The sequence below is a fragment of the Schistocerca serialis genome, chromosome 1 (genome assembly GCF_023864345.2).
Source record: "Schistocerca serialis cubense isolate TAMUIC-IGC-003099 chromosome 1, iqSchSeri2.2, whole genome shotgun sequence".
Classification (NCBI taxonomy): domain Eukaryota; kingdom Metazoa; phylum Arthropoda; class Insecta; order Orthoptera; family Acrididae; genus Schistocerca; species Schistocerca serialis.
The window spans coordinates 263468063-263484677 of record NC_064638.1 but is presented as its reverse complement, the minus strand read 5'-3'; the positions used below and the strand labels follow the sequence as shown (position 1 = coordinate 263484677).

Below are 16615 nucleotides of genomic sequence, written 5' to 3'. Positions count from 1 at the left end.
GGAAGGGTGCCCCTTATGTCGCTGTAGAGCCCGCTACACACTTTAATGGCCTCAGCAATTTCTGGCGACCACCAAGGTACTGTCTTTTACCGGGAAGGGCACCATAAGGAACAAGGGATCGCGTTTTATGCTGCAGAAATGATCATTGTAGTGACCTGCTCAACCACCACATCAATGACACCACGTGGGTGAGATTCAATCTGACAGCAGATGTGAAGGCTTCCCAGCCTGCCTTGTTTAAAGCCCATCAGGGTAGGCAGCCACAGGCACGACGCCGGGGCGGGAATGACAGGAAGTGGTCACTACCACACAAGTCCTCATGGGCTCTCCAGTGGACAGATGGGAGAAGTCCTGAGCTGCAAAGTGATAAATCAATGGCCGAGTAACTACCATGAGCCACGCTGAAATGTGTGGGGGCCCCAGTCTTTACGAGGCAGAAGTCGAGCTGAGACGGTAACTTTTTGACATCTATACCTCGGCCAGTAAGCACGGTGCCACCCCATTGGGTTATGGGTGCTAAAATCTTCCAAAAGTAGGAAAGATTTAGAGAGTTGGTAAATCAGTGCAGCCAGTATGTTCAGAAGTACTGCACCATGTGGAGGGAGATATACATTGCAGACAGTTATTTTCTGCATCGTCTGTATCCTGACAAATGCAGCTTCAAGAGGAGGACATAAATGCAAACTCCTCCTGACACTCTTTTATAGTCGCTACAGTTCTTGTAATATCCTCTATAGCCAAGGAGGTCAGGGGTCCGCATTGCCGGGAGCCAAGTTTCCTGGTGGGCAATGTAGAAAACGTGTAAAGCTTAACAATTGCTGTAGCTCAGCCAGGTGGTGGAAAAAACCATAGCAATTCCACTGGAGGATAACGTTATCATGAGGCTACGAAGGAATGAAGCACTTGGGGAGGCAGTTTACCCTGCGGAGTCACCTGCTGCCACTGATTGAGTAGCTATTTGATCAACATCCATTGTGTCTGAGGGTCCAGCGAGATCTAAGTCCTCAGGGGACGCCAGAATCTCCACCTCATCCTCAGATGCAGAGCTTGTAGGTAGTGATGGTACTGGTGCCACCGCAATGTCTGGGGTCTTGGGGGTTGTCTTCTTTTTGGGTTTCTCTCACCGCTCCTTTAGTTGCCACTGGTGGGTATCCGCTCTGCCACTGGCAGGAACCTGGGTAGGGAGTGACTCAAAGGACCCCTTCCTAGTGAGAGGAGCCAAAGGAGACTTACATTTCTTTGGCTGTGAAGTGGGGACTGATGTCCCGGTGATTGGGAGTTAGTACTCTCAAGGTAGGTGGCGTGGGAGCAACAGGTAGGAAAGTGCCCCCCACCATCAAGATGACACGTGTAGTCTTATGGCTCTGAGAGTCAACTGATGGGGCTAGAACTGTTGTTGCAGCAGCGTAAGAGGATGTCATACGCACAGGATGTAAACATTCAGATTTCCTCTTAGCCTCAGTGTAGGTCAGTCAGTCCAGGGTCTTGTACTGCATTATTTTCCTTTCTTTCTGTAAAATCCTGCAGTCTGGTGAGCAAGGGGAATGATGCTCTGTGCAGATCACACAGATGGGAGGCGGTCCACATAGAGTATTACGATGCGAAAGACATCCACAATCTTGAAGGGTGACACTGGAAGTACAGCGGGAAGACATATGGCCAAACTTCCAGCACTTAAAGCACTGCATCAGGGGAGGGATATATGGCTTGACATCACAGCGGTAGACCATCATGTTGACCTTCTTGGGTAATTTGTCACCCTTGAAGGCCAAGATAAAGGCATCGGTGGCAACCTGATTATCCCTCAGACCCCGGTGAATGCGCTGGATGAAGTGAACACATCGCCACTCTAAATTGTCATGCAGCTCATAGTCTGACTGCAAAAGAAAGTCCCTGGGGAGCATAGTACTCTGGACCATATTTAATCTGTTATGGGTGTGATGGTAACAGAAACATCCCCACAGCTTGTCACAAGTGAGTAATGCCCATGACTGGGCAGAGGATGTGTTTTTATTAAGACTGACCCTGACCGCATTTTGGACAATCCCTCCACCTCACCAAATATGTCCTCTAAATGCTCTACAAAAAACTGAGCCTTCATCAGCATGAAGGATTCCCCATCAGCTCTTGTACACACTAGGTATCAGGGCAAGTAAGATTTGCTACCATCCATAGCCTGGCACTTCTCCCATGGTATGAGCAGGGAGGGGAATGATTTACGGTCATACTTCCTTGCATTGAACTGAGATCTGGAACACTTAGAGACTGCTGGTGTTTGACCACCAGCAAATGATGACGTGGTACACTTCATGGCGGGTCATCTACACCGATGCCATCCACTCCAACCAGGGGCCCTCCCCATGGGCATCACCCAGCCACAGCAGGATGGCCATTGCCAGGAGTCCCGATGCCCCAGGGTGATGGGCATCTATTCCCTGGCATACATGAGGAGTTAACAGTGCAGGCACCAGCAGAGTGATCCCTGTGTAGTCAGGGGGCTACAACCAACAGGGTACATGGCAGTCCAACCACAATGGACTGGGTACCACGCTGGATATGAGGGCCAAAGAAGTCCATGATTATCGTCAGCACAGAAAACAATGCTACACAGTGGATGGAGGAAAACACACCCAGGAAGATGACCTTACCCAAGAGATGGAGAAGGAGCGGAACTGCAAAACCACGACATTAAAGTGGGCCAAAGATCTCAATGCATGATGGACACGATGCACCATGTAAGGCGCCCTAGCCCAACTGCTTCTTTCTTCAGAAAAATTTGGAAGAATGGAGGTCAAACCCTACAGGAGACTATCATGTGAAGGCCAAAACATGTGAGACTCCTTTTAGTCGCCTCTTACGACAGGCAGGAATATCTCGTGCCTATTCTAACCCCCGGACCCGCCGGGGGGTAATGTATATGAACAGACAAACAAATGATCACAGTTTCAGCAGAACTGGATGATCTGTTCAACAGGAAGAGCTTCTGAAACTGAGCAAGGCTGTAACGCATTGGTCTGCCTCTGGCTCTTATGCAAGCAGTTATTCAGCTTGGCATTGACAGTCGTGAGGGACATTGTGGCAGATTCTGTCCAACTGGTGCAATAGGCTGTAAAAATCCTTAGCTGGTTGGAGGGTCCTGCCCATAATGCTCCAAATGTTCTCAACTGGGGAGAGATCCAGCAACCTTGTTGGTAAAGATAGGGTTTGGAAAGCATGAAGACAAGCGGTAGAAACTCCCTCCACCTGCAAGAAGGCGTTATCTTGCTGAAATGTAATCCCAGGATGAGAAACAAAACAGATGTACTGCTGTGTTGCAAGGATGCCATGGATGACAACCAAAGGTAGGATACACTTTGCATCCTTTCCCAAAAGGACTGAACTCTGGAAAGAATGACACTCTTAGAACTTTTTGCAGGTAATTATTTATGGCTGTCAGTATTTGATGAAACGCATTTTGAGCCATCAGCTATACACCTTTATTCTCAACCAGTTTCAGTTTTAGCAACCATCATCTGATAGGAAAAGCTGTACATTGTGGCCCAAAAACACATTAAATTCAAACAGGACACAGCTGGATGTGCAACACGAACTTGTGGCATGATAATCTTCGAAACACTATGATCCATAAAGATCTGATAGCGTATACTACACGACTCTTAGCTGTTAACAGCTACCAAACTGATACTCCAGTATTTCCATGCCTTTGGGATATGTTCAGTAAAACTTTGGGATATGTTCAGTAAAATTTCAGCATTAGGTGAGCTCATTTTCCACACAAATAAGACAGTCCTACAGATGAAGGTGACAGCTGTCAGGTGTGTCTAACATTACTGCAACTTTGCAGGTGGAGATTGCAACACAGCATGTCCAAAGGACGTGTTCATCTAGCTTACTGGCATCTTTTGGACTCTGAGAAAGACCAAATCATTAACATGAGGGATGTGGGAGCATCGTGCCAACAGAGATAAGTGGCAGTATTGAAACAACTGCAGAATGAATGGGGAGGTGAGGGGCTCACAACAAAAGAGTGGCAAGAAGAATGGGGACAGGTCTTCCTAGAAGAACCACACCACAAAAAAATCATGAAATTGTTTGACTGGTTCTGATGAACAGACACATGGCAATAGCTGAAATCCAGTAAGAGGTTACAGGCAATGTTGCCAATAACTGTTGGGAACAGATTAATGGAAGTGGGCTGAATCCATGTGTCACTTACCACTAACACCATATCACACACAGTAGAATTGTGTGGTGTAGAGATAGAGTCAGCTGGGACACGGAATGGCATTCTGTGGTATTCAGCAACGAATTTCTCATCTATTATTGATGTTCAGATCAACACCTACTTTATGGTAGACAACCTGGTGAAAGGTCACAGGAAGCAGCTATTCTCAAGATGCATTCCTCTCCAACTTCTGGAATTGTGAGATGGGGAGCTATTAGATATGCCAACCAGAATGATTTGGTAACTACTGAAGAAGGGCTGTACTGCGGTCATACTGTCACAACTAGGTTACCAAAGTGCATGTTCGAGCAGGATAGTGCAAGACCCTACGCTGCAACTTGCACAAAAATATCTTGAAGCATTATAAAAATTTAAATTACAGTACTAAATTAGAAATATACCCACTACAATCTACAGTCTCATAGCTGCAACAGAGGTGACTGAGGAGTGCATATATATACATTTTATAAATTAACAGTATTCGGAAAAGGGTAAATTGCTATTCACTATAAACAAGACACACTGAGTTGCAGAGAGGCGAAAAGAGGCACACATCCACAGTCTTTTCACTGTTCCTGTCTGCAACTCAACGTGTCATCTTTACAGTGAACAGCAGTCTATCCTTTTCCTAATACTGTTGATATTCAAAACCTGTAGTTTCCATTGTTTGACTTCATACATTTAAATATCCATCGATATAGTACACACAGTGACACCGTAAGTAAATCAACATAGGTGCTCCTTCAGGCTTCCTCATTATAACTGATAATTCACAAACTTTTAGGTCTCCAGCAAAGTTGTCATTTCCTCTTTCACAATAGTTTAACAATTTCCCTAGTTATTTTTATCAGATGCCTAGTGCATTGTTCGCTGTTTGGATACCCAACAAACTCATGCACAGTATAACATTTCTGTTGGATCTGAACTGCTGTTATACTGTGTAATTGCTTATTACTGCCAAGAAACAGTAACTAGGACAGCATACAGCACGTACCATTTACAATCTGATTGGAAGTCAAACAGCAAGCAATAAAAGTGCTTGACAACTGACAAAGACAGCTACTGAAGTTGTTGAAATAGTGTGAAATAGAAAATGATAGCTCAGCTGTAAAAACAAACAAAAAATTGTAAGCCATGTCAACAGATATTCTTCAAATGTTATTATCCCAATAATTTATTTGAGTATTCAAGAAGTCTGTTCTAAAAGTTAACTTCTATGTGGAAACTACCTTTCTGACACTAGGAAGTGTTTGTGAGGATCAAATGTAAGCATGTCTTTCATTACAAACATGAATACCATAGTTTTTTTGGCCTTATCCATTACATCTATTTTCAATAGCACAATAGTATCCATCATGTTTACCAACTTCTTCATAGTAGGACTTTTGGACACTTTGTCAGTCAAATTTCAAACTTGATATGAATGCTGGAACAGACCTCATATAATGAATCCTTGACTTCTAGAAATAAAGGCCTTTTTCAGCAGTCATGAAAGGCTCCCGTGTTGCCCACAGGACAAAATGGTAGCAAGGGACAACTTTGGACTCCACAGGACTTGGAGCAATGTTGCCATTTGTTCTTCACAAGATCCTTGATGGCTCGTAGGCAGGTGCGACTAGGCATATGAATGGATCCAGCTAATCCTTTCTTTCAGTCTATTAAGTTTTTTCCATGCAAGAAGCTCTGCTGAAGGTCACATACAGTCTCATAATAGGCCATCCCTTGCTGCTAGAGAACTTAAATGAGCAGAGCTGTTGCTTTTGAGTCAGACATGCTCCACCACCTCCTAACATTACCTCAACATCTTGTAGCATCCCAGGACATAATTTTGAGAAGCATTCATGCCTGAAGGCAGCCAATATTGTGGATGTCTCAGTTGTTTCTCTGCTGAATTATATACGAAATTAGATGGCACATCATTGTTCGATGGAATGCTACTTCTTGACCAAATGAGCTCAGAGGCAGCTGGTCATGGAATCATTTTGAAACTGAGATACATGCCACCAATAACACTTGTGAGTGGGTGCACTGCAGTGAATGGGGGTGCCAGAAAAATTGTGTCTTTTTGCTTTCTTGACAGACTTTACATAAAATCTCAGATTTTTGTAAGTAAATATATTCCTTAGAAGTTACAGACAATAGATAAAATCTCAGATTTTTGTACATAAATATATTCCTTAGAAGTTACAGACAATAGTTAAGCTGCAGAGGTTGTGTTGTAAGGCATATAAAAGACTTTTTGTTCTATATCAGAACTATAACCTACCCATAACATTTAATTTTTTGGCACTTTATCTGATTTGATACAAGCTCTGGAGTAAAATAATGAAAAATCAATGCCAATGCTTGATACTGCCACAAGAATAATTACACTATAACTTTTAGTGGATAGAAGTTTTCAGTACTGATTACATTCTGAATCAGTTATATCACTTGTTTGTTAAAAATAGAAAGTACAAACTACTCTAGTTTTTTTAGGATGACACCGACATTAATTGTTACACAACTAACACACTCAATTTTACCAAAGGATGACTTGGTCAAGTCTTTACAAAGAAGACCTTGTGATAACTTACACAACAAGCGGTACCACACTGTCAACAAACTGCTTCTCCAGTAAGTGAACGATGGCATTACACTGCCTTACCACATCAAAGAAATATATCTGTGGTTGTGTTTTTGTCTCAGCCACAGGTATTCCTTGAAGTCCAAGTTCCAGAGCATAGTCCAGGTATTCTTCCATCAGGTAATGAAGCAGAATTTCCAATACATGGACTGTGTTGCCAGGCAGATCAGACTGTCTTGAGAGCTTTAACAAGAAAACTCTGATAAGTTATTACCAATATTTATCACAAAAAACAATCAGCAAAACATCTAGCCTGGCGGTCTAGTGGTGAAGTTTGTGCCAGGAATGTGAGAGGCCATGGTACCAGTTCCTGACAAGACCACAGTAAATTTCAGTCATCTTTTAACCTAACCTTCACCTCTCAATGAAGAGAAGTTTCACCAGGAACAACACATGGTTTGGATTCCATGTTAAACTGTAGGACCTCTTTTCATAATGTGATTACCAGGGTAGTTAGTGATATGCGAGTTGCCGAAATGGCATCCAATTGAAAGACTTACACCAGGTTGTTGAGCCACTTGGAATAATAATAATAATAATAATAATAATAATAATAATAATAATAATAATAATAATAATAGTAACCATTATCAAACACAATAAAAATTATTATATTATGAATGAGTTTTATATCTTAAATGCTGGCTTAAGAATTTGATCAAAACTGGCTTTCAAGTAAATTTAAATGTTTAAAATGAAAACCACAGTACCGCACTGTGTACAACACAGGTACATAGTGCACCATAACAATTTTATCATCTTATTATTTCATTTATAAATAATAGTTCTATTATAATATTGTCATTGGAAGTAATATTTTACTTAATTAATTCGAATGTAGGCTCCTACAAAATAAAGCACTCTGTGATGCACTATCCTTTCCTTTAATGTCTCCAGTTAAGTTTATTGAATTTCTGTTACACTCTCACACTGACAAAAAACTTCAAGATGAATCACATGGCTCTTCTTTGTATCTTATTTCATTAATTCAACAATGTGAAGGTAACAATAATCAACAATTGGCTAAATGATTGGTTTGTAAGCATGTAAGAAGTACGAGGCCTTAGGATTAATCTGCTAAATTTCAGTCTGGTATTCGCCTTTCCCATACACAGATTTATGTGGTTGCTCCACTTTAAATCACCCTAGACTGGTATTGTTTCATATTTAACAGTTATTACTCATGTCAGGTTCAGTTGTTTGGACAAATTACATCAGATTTAGTCACCAATTTATGTACATTATATTATATTTATTAAAATTTGCAGTCAACTGCCAGTATTTAAGACAAGGACATATCATGTCAAGTAAAAGCTCCAACAAAAAGTGAGTAGCTTCACTTTTTTCATAGCTTTCTTTTTACTTTTACTGGTAGTAATTATTTTGGATAACAGAAATTGTTAAACATGTCATTTATATGTTTCTTGAAGTTTTACCATGGATAGACTATTCTCATCTTTTGGGAGTGCATCTGGGATAGATGCTGAGATACGTCAGAATGTGATTATCCACAACCAGACATTTTTGTCATTCACTTGTTCCTGATTTCTACTAATTTCTCCTCCCTCTGTTTTACTATTGTCTTACACTGTTTCCCCTCCTCTAGATTTCTTTTTACGATCTACATTCCTCTCTGCCTTTCTATTTGTATATATGAATGTGGTGTTTTTACTGACAGGAATGTGGAGCAGCTTTTTTTCCCTTTTTTTGAGGGGGTTGGGGTGGGGAGGGGGAGTAAGGAAACAAAGATAATGTTGGAGCTCTGTTATTTAATAATAACCTTAGCACTAGAAAATATTTTAATGACTATAAAGATAACATGTTTTAGTTATTGCTGAAACAAACAACTGTTGGTCTCTCTTCAAGAGAATTTCAGTTCCATAATTATTTTTTCAGAGACTTACCATTTCACAGCGCTGAAAAGCTCTTTTACTCTCTTGTAATAAAGCTATAGCAACTTCCTCAGAAAGAAATGTTTCCCCACCATAATTCTCTACTTGTGCAATATTTAAATTGGCACGGGTGCCAATAACAGCTTGCAAATCACGTCGTAGATCCTGAAAACTGAAAAAAAGGCGTAAAATTTTATTGTACTGGGAGGATTATTTGCTCGCTAGTATGCATAGATCAGTGAGTGCCTGATAATTATGATATGTGAAAAAGCAATTTACATTGCTGGTTGGAGGGTCATAAAAAATGTTTGAAAGAACGTGTCACCTAAGACTGTTGGAATTAATTATTTACAAAATCTGTTATTGCAGTTTTGGTCTTTTAAGCATTTTTAAATGTAATGTGAAAATTTTATGCTTTAGCGTATGTCAAAATGGCCAAAACTGCAATAACAAATTTTATAAATAAATAATTTACGGCATGCTGAAACATAATGTTGTTGTTGGTTTGACTAGTAAATGGCTAAATGGCCAAAACTGTACAAGTGGATTTTATGAATAAATAATTTCAACTGTCCAAAGTGATGATGACGTATCTCAATGAAAGTCTTATTGCTCTACAGCCTCTTCAATTGTAGCATCACTTATGCAGACTATAAAAATAAATATGGTTACTGTCTGACATAAAAAGCGCAGAGCAGATTACGGCACGTTCATGAAATGAATGATTTCAAAATGCAGTGGATTCAAAGTATGCAACTTTGGAATACAAGACCTTGAAGCAGCAAAATATGAAATTTCCTGTACCCATTATTTTTTTTTTTTTTTTAAAAAAAAAGAAAACCACACAAACAAGCAAGATGAAACCATATTAACAGCAAGTTTTTGGTTACACAGAAAAACTGTGATTGGTTTGTGCAGATTCTAGTAGCAGATGTGAAATGTTTTCCATGTCTAACTTTAAAACATGAAACAGTTAAAATAATGTAATGATCACTGAATTGAAAAAGAAACATACGTGTAACTTAAAGGAAAGGTACTTGGGTGAACAGCTGGATCATTCCGTCAGATGAGCACAATATGTCAACAACAGTATGAGTTGCTCAAATAACATGCATCTCTGACATGACAACCTGTTCATTTTCTTTCATAATAAACACTGGGAAAGACATGAAGACTTGTATATGCTTTACTTGATTGAACATTTACCTTTTCAATCATTTTGACAGATTTGGAGAATATGTAGTATCTGATTCTTGGAGATTATATATATATATATATAAAAACAAAGATGATGTGACTTACCAAATGAAAGTGCTGGCAGGTCGACAGACACACAAACAAACACAAACATACGCACAAAATTCAAGCTTTCGCAACAAACTGTTGCCTCATCAGGAAAGAGGGAAGGAGAGGGAAAGACGAAAGCATGTGGGTTTTAAGGGAGAGGGTAAGGAGTCATTCCAATCCCGGGAGCGGAAAGACTTACCTTAGGGGGAAAAAAGGACGGGTATACACTCGCGCGCGCACACACACACACACACACACATCCATCCACACATATACAGACACAAGCAGACATATTTAAAGGTTGTAAGGTATTTTATATTTGTACCAATGTAAAAGTCATTTGATAATTTGCCACTTTTTTAATTTGAGCAACTACTTTACAAGATCCTCCCCAAAATTCTGTGGAATACTTTAAAACATTTGCTGCTACATGAGATTACAGGTAAAACAGAAAATAGATGTAGATTATTTCTTTTCTCCCAATGTTTTGGTTTTGAGGGAGCATGATATATCTATCTTCCTTCACTGAGTCCTCCATGTCCTCACACTAAGGATGAAGGAATTATACCAATTAACTGCACAGACATAATTAGTTTTTGGTTACTAAAGCGCACAAATATTTTTCAATATCCACATCATGGCACTATTATTTTACTACTTTACTTTTCTTTCCTCTGCAAGAGAAGAGAAGTACCTGCACCGGAACATATTAAATGATATTTATTTTCACCTTTCATATTTAGGTATGCTACATTATTTTCAAATCTGGCAAACATCCTCACTGGAATGAGGCTGAAATTTCTGTGTAACTTTGTAATTAGATGTGACTGCACTTTGACAACCGTTTTTACTGTATTACTTACCCGCCAGTCTGGATCTGCTTCTTCTGATGATTCTTGCTTTCATAATATTTTTGCAGTATCAGGGCACATTTCTCCTTCAGAAACTTTACCTCAACACTGCAGATAGATAAACACAAGTAAATCACTAAGAAGTGTTTAAAAATCATTGTTCCTTTCTTGTTACATTCTAATTAAAATATTAAAGAGAACATTTTTGAATATTTTAGTCCCTTGGTCCAAATTTTAGTCACATTCTGTATACATAATTATTCTGAAAACAACAAATACACTTTAGTCACACTGTCTCTCTATAAACCCTCCTCAGGGGACACTGTCTTAACATAGCACTGTCCGTGCGGGCGAGGTGGTTTGCACGCTCTGGATACGGGGGGCTTTCCTGGTGGTAGCGTAGCTACCAGCAGGGCCACCCATGCCAGACAGGCCAATGGGGAGGAGCCAGACGAAGTGTCCCACAATGACCTATCTCCTGTCCCCTGTCCGATCCTATCCTAAGCCTATCCCTTTCCCTCATCATTCTTAACTTCCTACAACATAGGGCAAGGAGGGCTCTAGAGGCATGGTGAAGCCAGTCTCCCTAAGGGAGTAAACCCGATACAAATCACCTGCTGCCTTGCAGTAAGTAGAGGGATCTACAAAGGCTAACGATGCTACCCTGAACATGGAGCCAGCTAACCTGTGAGCTGTAAGGGGCAACCCCCCAAACGGTTGGGCAGAAGATTAACAATCTCCACCTGTAAAACATCAATTGTTGCGAATGCTAGCAAAGGAATAAGCCGTGCAGATATTTCCATGACGATCTCAGCAAACAAAAAAAAGGATAAGAGATATGCACATAGGAACATGAAATGTGCGAAGCCTATACCAAACTGGAGCCCTACGTCAGCTGCTAATGCAAGTACACAAGTACAGTATAAACACATTGGCTCTCCAGGAAATTAGGTGGAAGGGGAGTGACATAATGGACGCAGGAAATTTCACTATCTTTTATAGTGGCGGGAAGATGAATACCTTTGGAACAGGCTTTGTGGTCGCTAAAGAACTGAAACATGCGGTGATGTGCTTCCAACCAATCAATGAACGGATGTCCATATTAAGATTAAGGGGAACATTTTTCAACATTACAATAATAAATGTACCTGCACCCACAGAGGAGTCAGATGAACAACAGAGGGACGAGTTTTATAGCAAGGTAGACTAACTGTATGATCAGGCCCCCAAACATGATTTCAAGATATTAATAGGAGACCTGAATGCAAAAATAGGAAAAGAAGAGGCCTTTCAGCCAACCATAGGAAGACAAAGCCTCCATGAAATAGAAAACTACAATGGACTTAGGGCTGTAGATTTTGCTATAAACAAAAACATGACTGTCAGCAGTACATGTTTCCCATGCAAAAAATACACAAAGAAACATGGATTTTACCAGATGGACAAACCAGAAATCACATAGACCATATATTGTATGATCGGAGACACGGATCGGACATAATGGATGTTAGGAGCCAACATGGAGCTGACTGCAATTCAGACCACCATCTAGTGAGAATTAAATATAGACAAAGGATCTCACTATTGAGTAAACAAAAAAGCCACAAACAAAAGAGGTTTCACATTAAGAAACTGAAGTTAGAAGAAATACAGGGGGCATATCAGAAGAAAATAGAAGAGGATCAAGAATGATACCGACACATCAAATGAACATATACAAGTAATGTGGAAATGATGTAAGACTGCAATCTTCAAGGTAGCTGGAGAGGTTTTAGGACATGAGTGGGCTCAAAGAAAGGAAGATTGGTTTGACGAAGAATATATGAGAAGAACTGAGGAACGTAATATAGCACGAATGAAATTAATGTAGAGAAGAACTTGAGCAAATCTGAATGAATATAATGAAAAGTGCCGTATAGCGAAGAGGGTCCGCAGAAAGAAGAAAAGAGCACTAGAAAAGAAAAAACTGGAAGAAATTGAACAGCTAGGAGAAGAGAAGCATAGTCATGAAATGTACCAAAAGATTAAAGAAGGAAAGACCGGGTTCCAAGCCAGAACAAATATGTGTAGGAACAAAGAAGGGGATTTGGTAGAGGAGAGTAATAAAATACTTGACAGGTGGGCAGAATACTTCCAAGAGTTCTTCCAGACCCCTGCCCCCTGGCGTACTTCTATTCCCTTTCCATTGCCGTTCTTCACATTTAGTAATTTATCAAAGTCTCTTTCCATCTTTTCCTTATCTCCTCTGGTTGCATTAATAGCTCTGCTTTCCCCATTCGCTAACTTTGTGTATGTTTTTTCCTTCCTCATACTCTTTGTAATTCCATATATCATCATCCTCTTGCCACTAGTAACATGTTTGTCCAACTCTCGGGTGAATTTCTCTCAAGCTTTTCCTCTTTTCTTTTGCTACCATTTTCTTGCACTTATTTTTACTATCCTGGTATTTTCCTTTTACTTTCAGCTATTTGGTCTCTGTTCTATTCATACCAGCCTTTCTTCTTTTCTTTTACTGCCTCCTTGACCCTCTCATTCCACCATGGTGACCAGGAACCCACATAAACATCACAGTGGCTCCATCAAGAGTGAGCAAGTAGAAGCTTTCATGGACCTGTTGCATTAAGGGATGGAGAGTATACAGCATATTGAGGCTCTGAGGGGCACTAAGAGAGTGGCAGCAGATGATGCAGTTGAAAAGCCTGTGTCACTGTATATACCGTGTGGCCTGATATAGGGCGAAGAGCTCTGCTGTGAATACTGAGCAGTATTCTGGAAGCTGATACCAAAAAACGTCAGTGCCAATGACGATGCCACACTCAAAGGGAATAGGTGTGAGTGGAGTCCGAAAGGAATGAGGGTGCTCCCATGTTAAGGCAGATGAGGTAATGTGACTGAGAAGATCAGCCAAGAGGGCACCTCTCTGGCAGGTTCTGGGAGAACTCCAAAGGGGATGGTGCAAAATTAAAGTCACTGAGCACCAGAAAGGGGTGAGGGGGTCGCCCAGTAATCTGGAGGAAGTCAACCCTGGTGAGAGCAAATGATGGAGGAATATAAATGGTACAAAGGGAAAAGGTCAAGTGAGAAAGAAAATGCAGACTGCAACAACTTGAAACCAGGGAGATGGGTCAACTATAGACATTATCCCGAATGAGCAGCCTAACACCCCTATGAGATAAAATGCTGTATTCAGGGGGAAGGGGGGTCAAAGCACACCGGCAATAAATGCGAGAGCTCAAAGCAGTCATCTACAGAGGTGGAGATACACATTTTGCCGAGTGTTGACAGGACATTTGAGTATGGTTGTTACGATGACACTGGTAGCAGCGCATCAGGTTCGGAATGTACAGTCAGACTGTGATAATTTTATAACCTGCTTCAATCTTTGATGGAAGCACCACTCTACGAAAGCAGAAAAGAGTCTGTGTGGACACTAAGGATGTATCTACCTTTTTCATCACCCTGTGGACTGCAATGACCCCCCGATCAGAGAGGTATGTCTGGATTTCTGCCTCGATCAGATCATCTAGAAGCCTAGTGTAAATAACACCATAGGAAGAATTCAGTGTTCGATGGGCCTTGACATGAACAGGTTAGCCATGAAGGAGCGAAGCCACAAGTAGTAGTTGTGCTTGAGAATCAGAATTAGTTTCCAAAAGCACAGTGCCATTTTGTAAACGAGAGCAGGATTACACATGGCCAGCAATGGCATCACCACCTTTCTGAATAATAAACAGATTTACCATAGCAAAGAATTTCAGTGCCTGAAACCATGAGGAATCATGGTGCAGCTGGCAGGGTCTTTGAATCATTAGCCTTGTTCTGTTTACATTTTGTAGACGTTGAATGAGATGATGATGACTGGCTCATTGCGAGAAAATCCCCCATGATTTCCAGCATCTCCGATGGCATGCCCCTTCCAACTGGGAAACTCCCCTCAGAAGAGGGCACATCTTCCTTATGTGATTGGTCACACCTCCCAAACACCTGACAGAGGTACCAATCGGCAATTTGGGAAGGTAGCAGTTCAGGTAGTCACCCATCCCTGGGCCTGGCTTGTACTAGGGGGTACATGCGAATCCTACCTGTAAAACTGGGATTGGCAATTACGCGTTACCCAGTCACCTGTTACGTGTCACACACATGGGCTGGCCTTCAGGAGTGCACAGGGAGGAAGAAGAAAAAGAAGAACCTCAAATGCCAAAACGGAGAAAGGATAGGAGAAGGGGAACAAGGAAAGAGAAAAGGAATGAAAAACAGTGGAGAGAGTGTTCTGATATTGGCTACTGAATATGCAGACACATTTCCAAGAACATCCCAGACATGTTTCCCAAGGGGGCGGGAAAAAGAATAGCAAGAGGATACACATGCAGCATGGAAGGGTTAATATGCTGCAAAGGCTGCGGTCCCATGGTAGCCAAGCACGAACCCACCAAAAGTGGCGAGCCCCCTATGGGTCTGTTGGGAAAGTTATGTTAACAATCTGACTGCCACGGACAGCTACTGCTGGATTTCATGTCATTAAGTGCAACCATCAATGCCAACAGTTACTGTTCCACACTGTTACATCTGCAGGCTGCTATCAGGAAGACGCACTGAGGAATTCTTGTTGTGGACTATGTGGTTATCCTTCACAACAATGCGAGGTCACAAGTGACAAACTGTCAACAAGCTCCAGTCATTTCACTAGGAGAGCTGGACCACACACTTTCCAGTCCATTCGCACTGTTCAACTGAAATTTAGGGTGGTGCACTTGCAGTCCATATGGATATGATATTCAGGCTTTAGAGGAGACCATTTAGAGTAATTGGTAATACAAGGAACTTCCAGTCTTCTAGGGATTACTTCATCAAGTATAATTTACTGAGTGTGTACTCTTTGAATGTCCTTAAGACAATTAGTTCTGTAAATGTGAATGACGACGTCAGCAAAACGGATGAAGACATTCATAATTGTAAAACATGAACCTGGTGTGATTATAGCAGGATACCCAGTAATAAAAGTGTTGCAGACCACAGCCCACTTGTTCCTGAAAGAAAATTCTATAACAGGTTGCTAAATAATATAAAAAGAACTCTGCTGAGAACTTTTTAAGGACAAGTCAAAACAGTTGTTAGTTAAAAAATGTTTATAAAGCTCAAAAAGTTCTGGTCTCCATTACCCTTGGTACTGTTCTTGTATATTGCAGTTTATTAGTGGTGATTAATATTTATACAATAGTATATTGTCCTATTTTTGTATATACTAACAAAGAGATAGAGGGGCTGGCCAGTACTTACCTCAGCTCAGTACAGCCGATAGATACACAAAAAACAGAACCGAAAATTTACGTTCCTAGCTTTTGGAACAAATGTTCCTTCATCAGGGAGGAGAGAGGGGAAAGAAAGGGAAGAAGGGAAAGTGGATTCAGTTACTCACAACCCAGGTTATGAAGCAACAGGGAAAGGAAAACAGGGAGGGTAGCAAGGATGGAGGCATGGTTATCAGAGGGAAAGTAAATTTTCGGTTCTGTTTTTTGTGTATCTATCGGCTGTACTGAGCTGAGGTAAGTACTGGCCAGCCCCTCTCTCTCATTGTTAGTATTTGTTTCACATCTTTATATGAGATTTTCCATTAATTATTTTTGTATATGTTCATTATATTTATGGTATGATATTATTGATGCGAATGTTCAAAAAACAAGGATGTCCAAGACTGTAAAGTTATTATGGAGAAATAAAGATTACTATTATTAGG

At 40.8% G+C, this 16615-nt stretch overlaps 1 protein-coding gene across 1 annotated transcript in view; it reads right to left on the bottom strand.

Moving 5' to 3' along the window:
• Nucleotides 1–16615, bottom strand: part of LOC126467493 (exocyst complex component 5) — a 112920-nt gene that overhangs the window by 31315 nt on the left and 64990 nt on the right. The window contains exons 10-12 of the mRNA XM_050096466.1: nt 10894–10989; nt 8756–8915; nt 6802–7034 (exon numbers count right to left, since the gene is read on the bottom strand). Of these exons, the coding sequence (XP_049952423.1) occupies nt 6802–7034; nt 8756–8915; nt 10894–10989 (489 nt within the window). The remainder of the gene's footprint in view (nt 1–6801; nt 7035–8755; nt 8916–10893; nt 10990–16615) is intronic.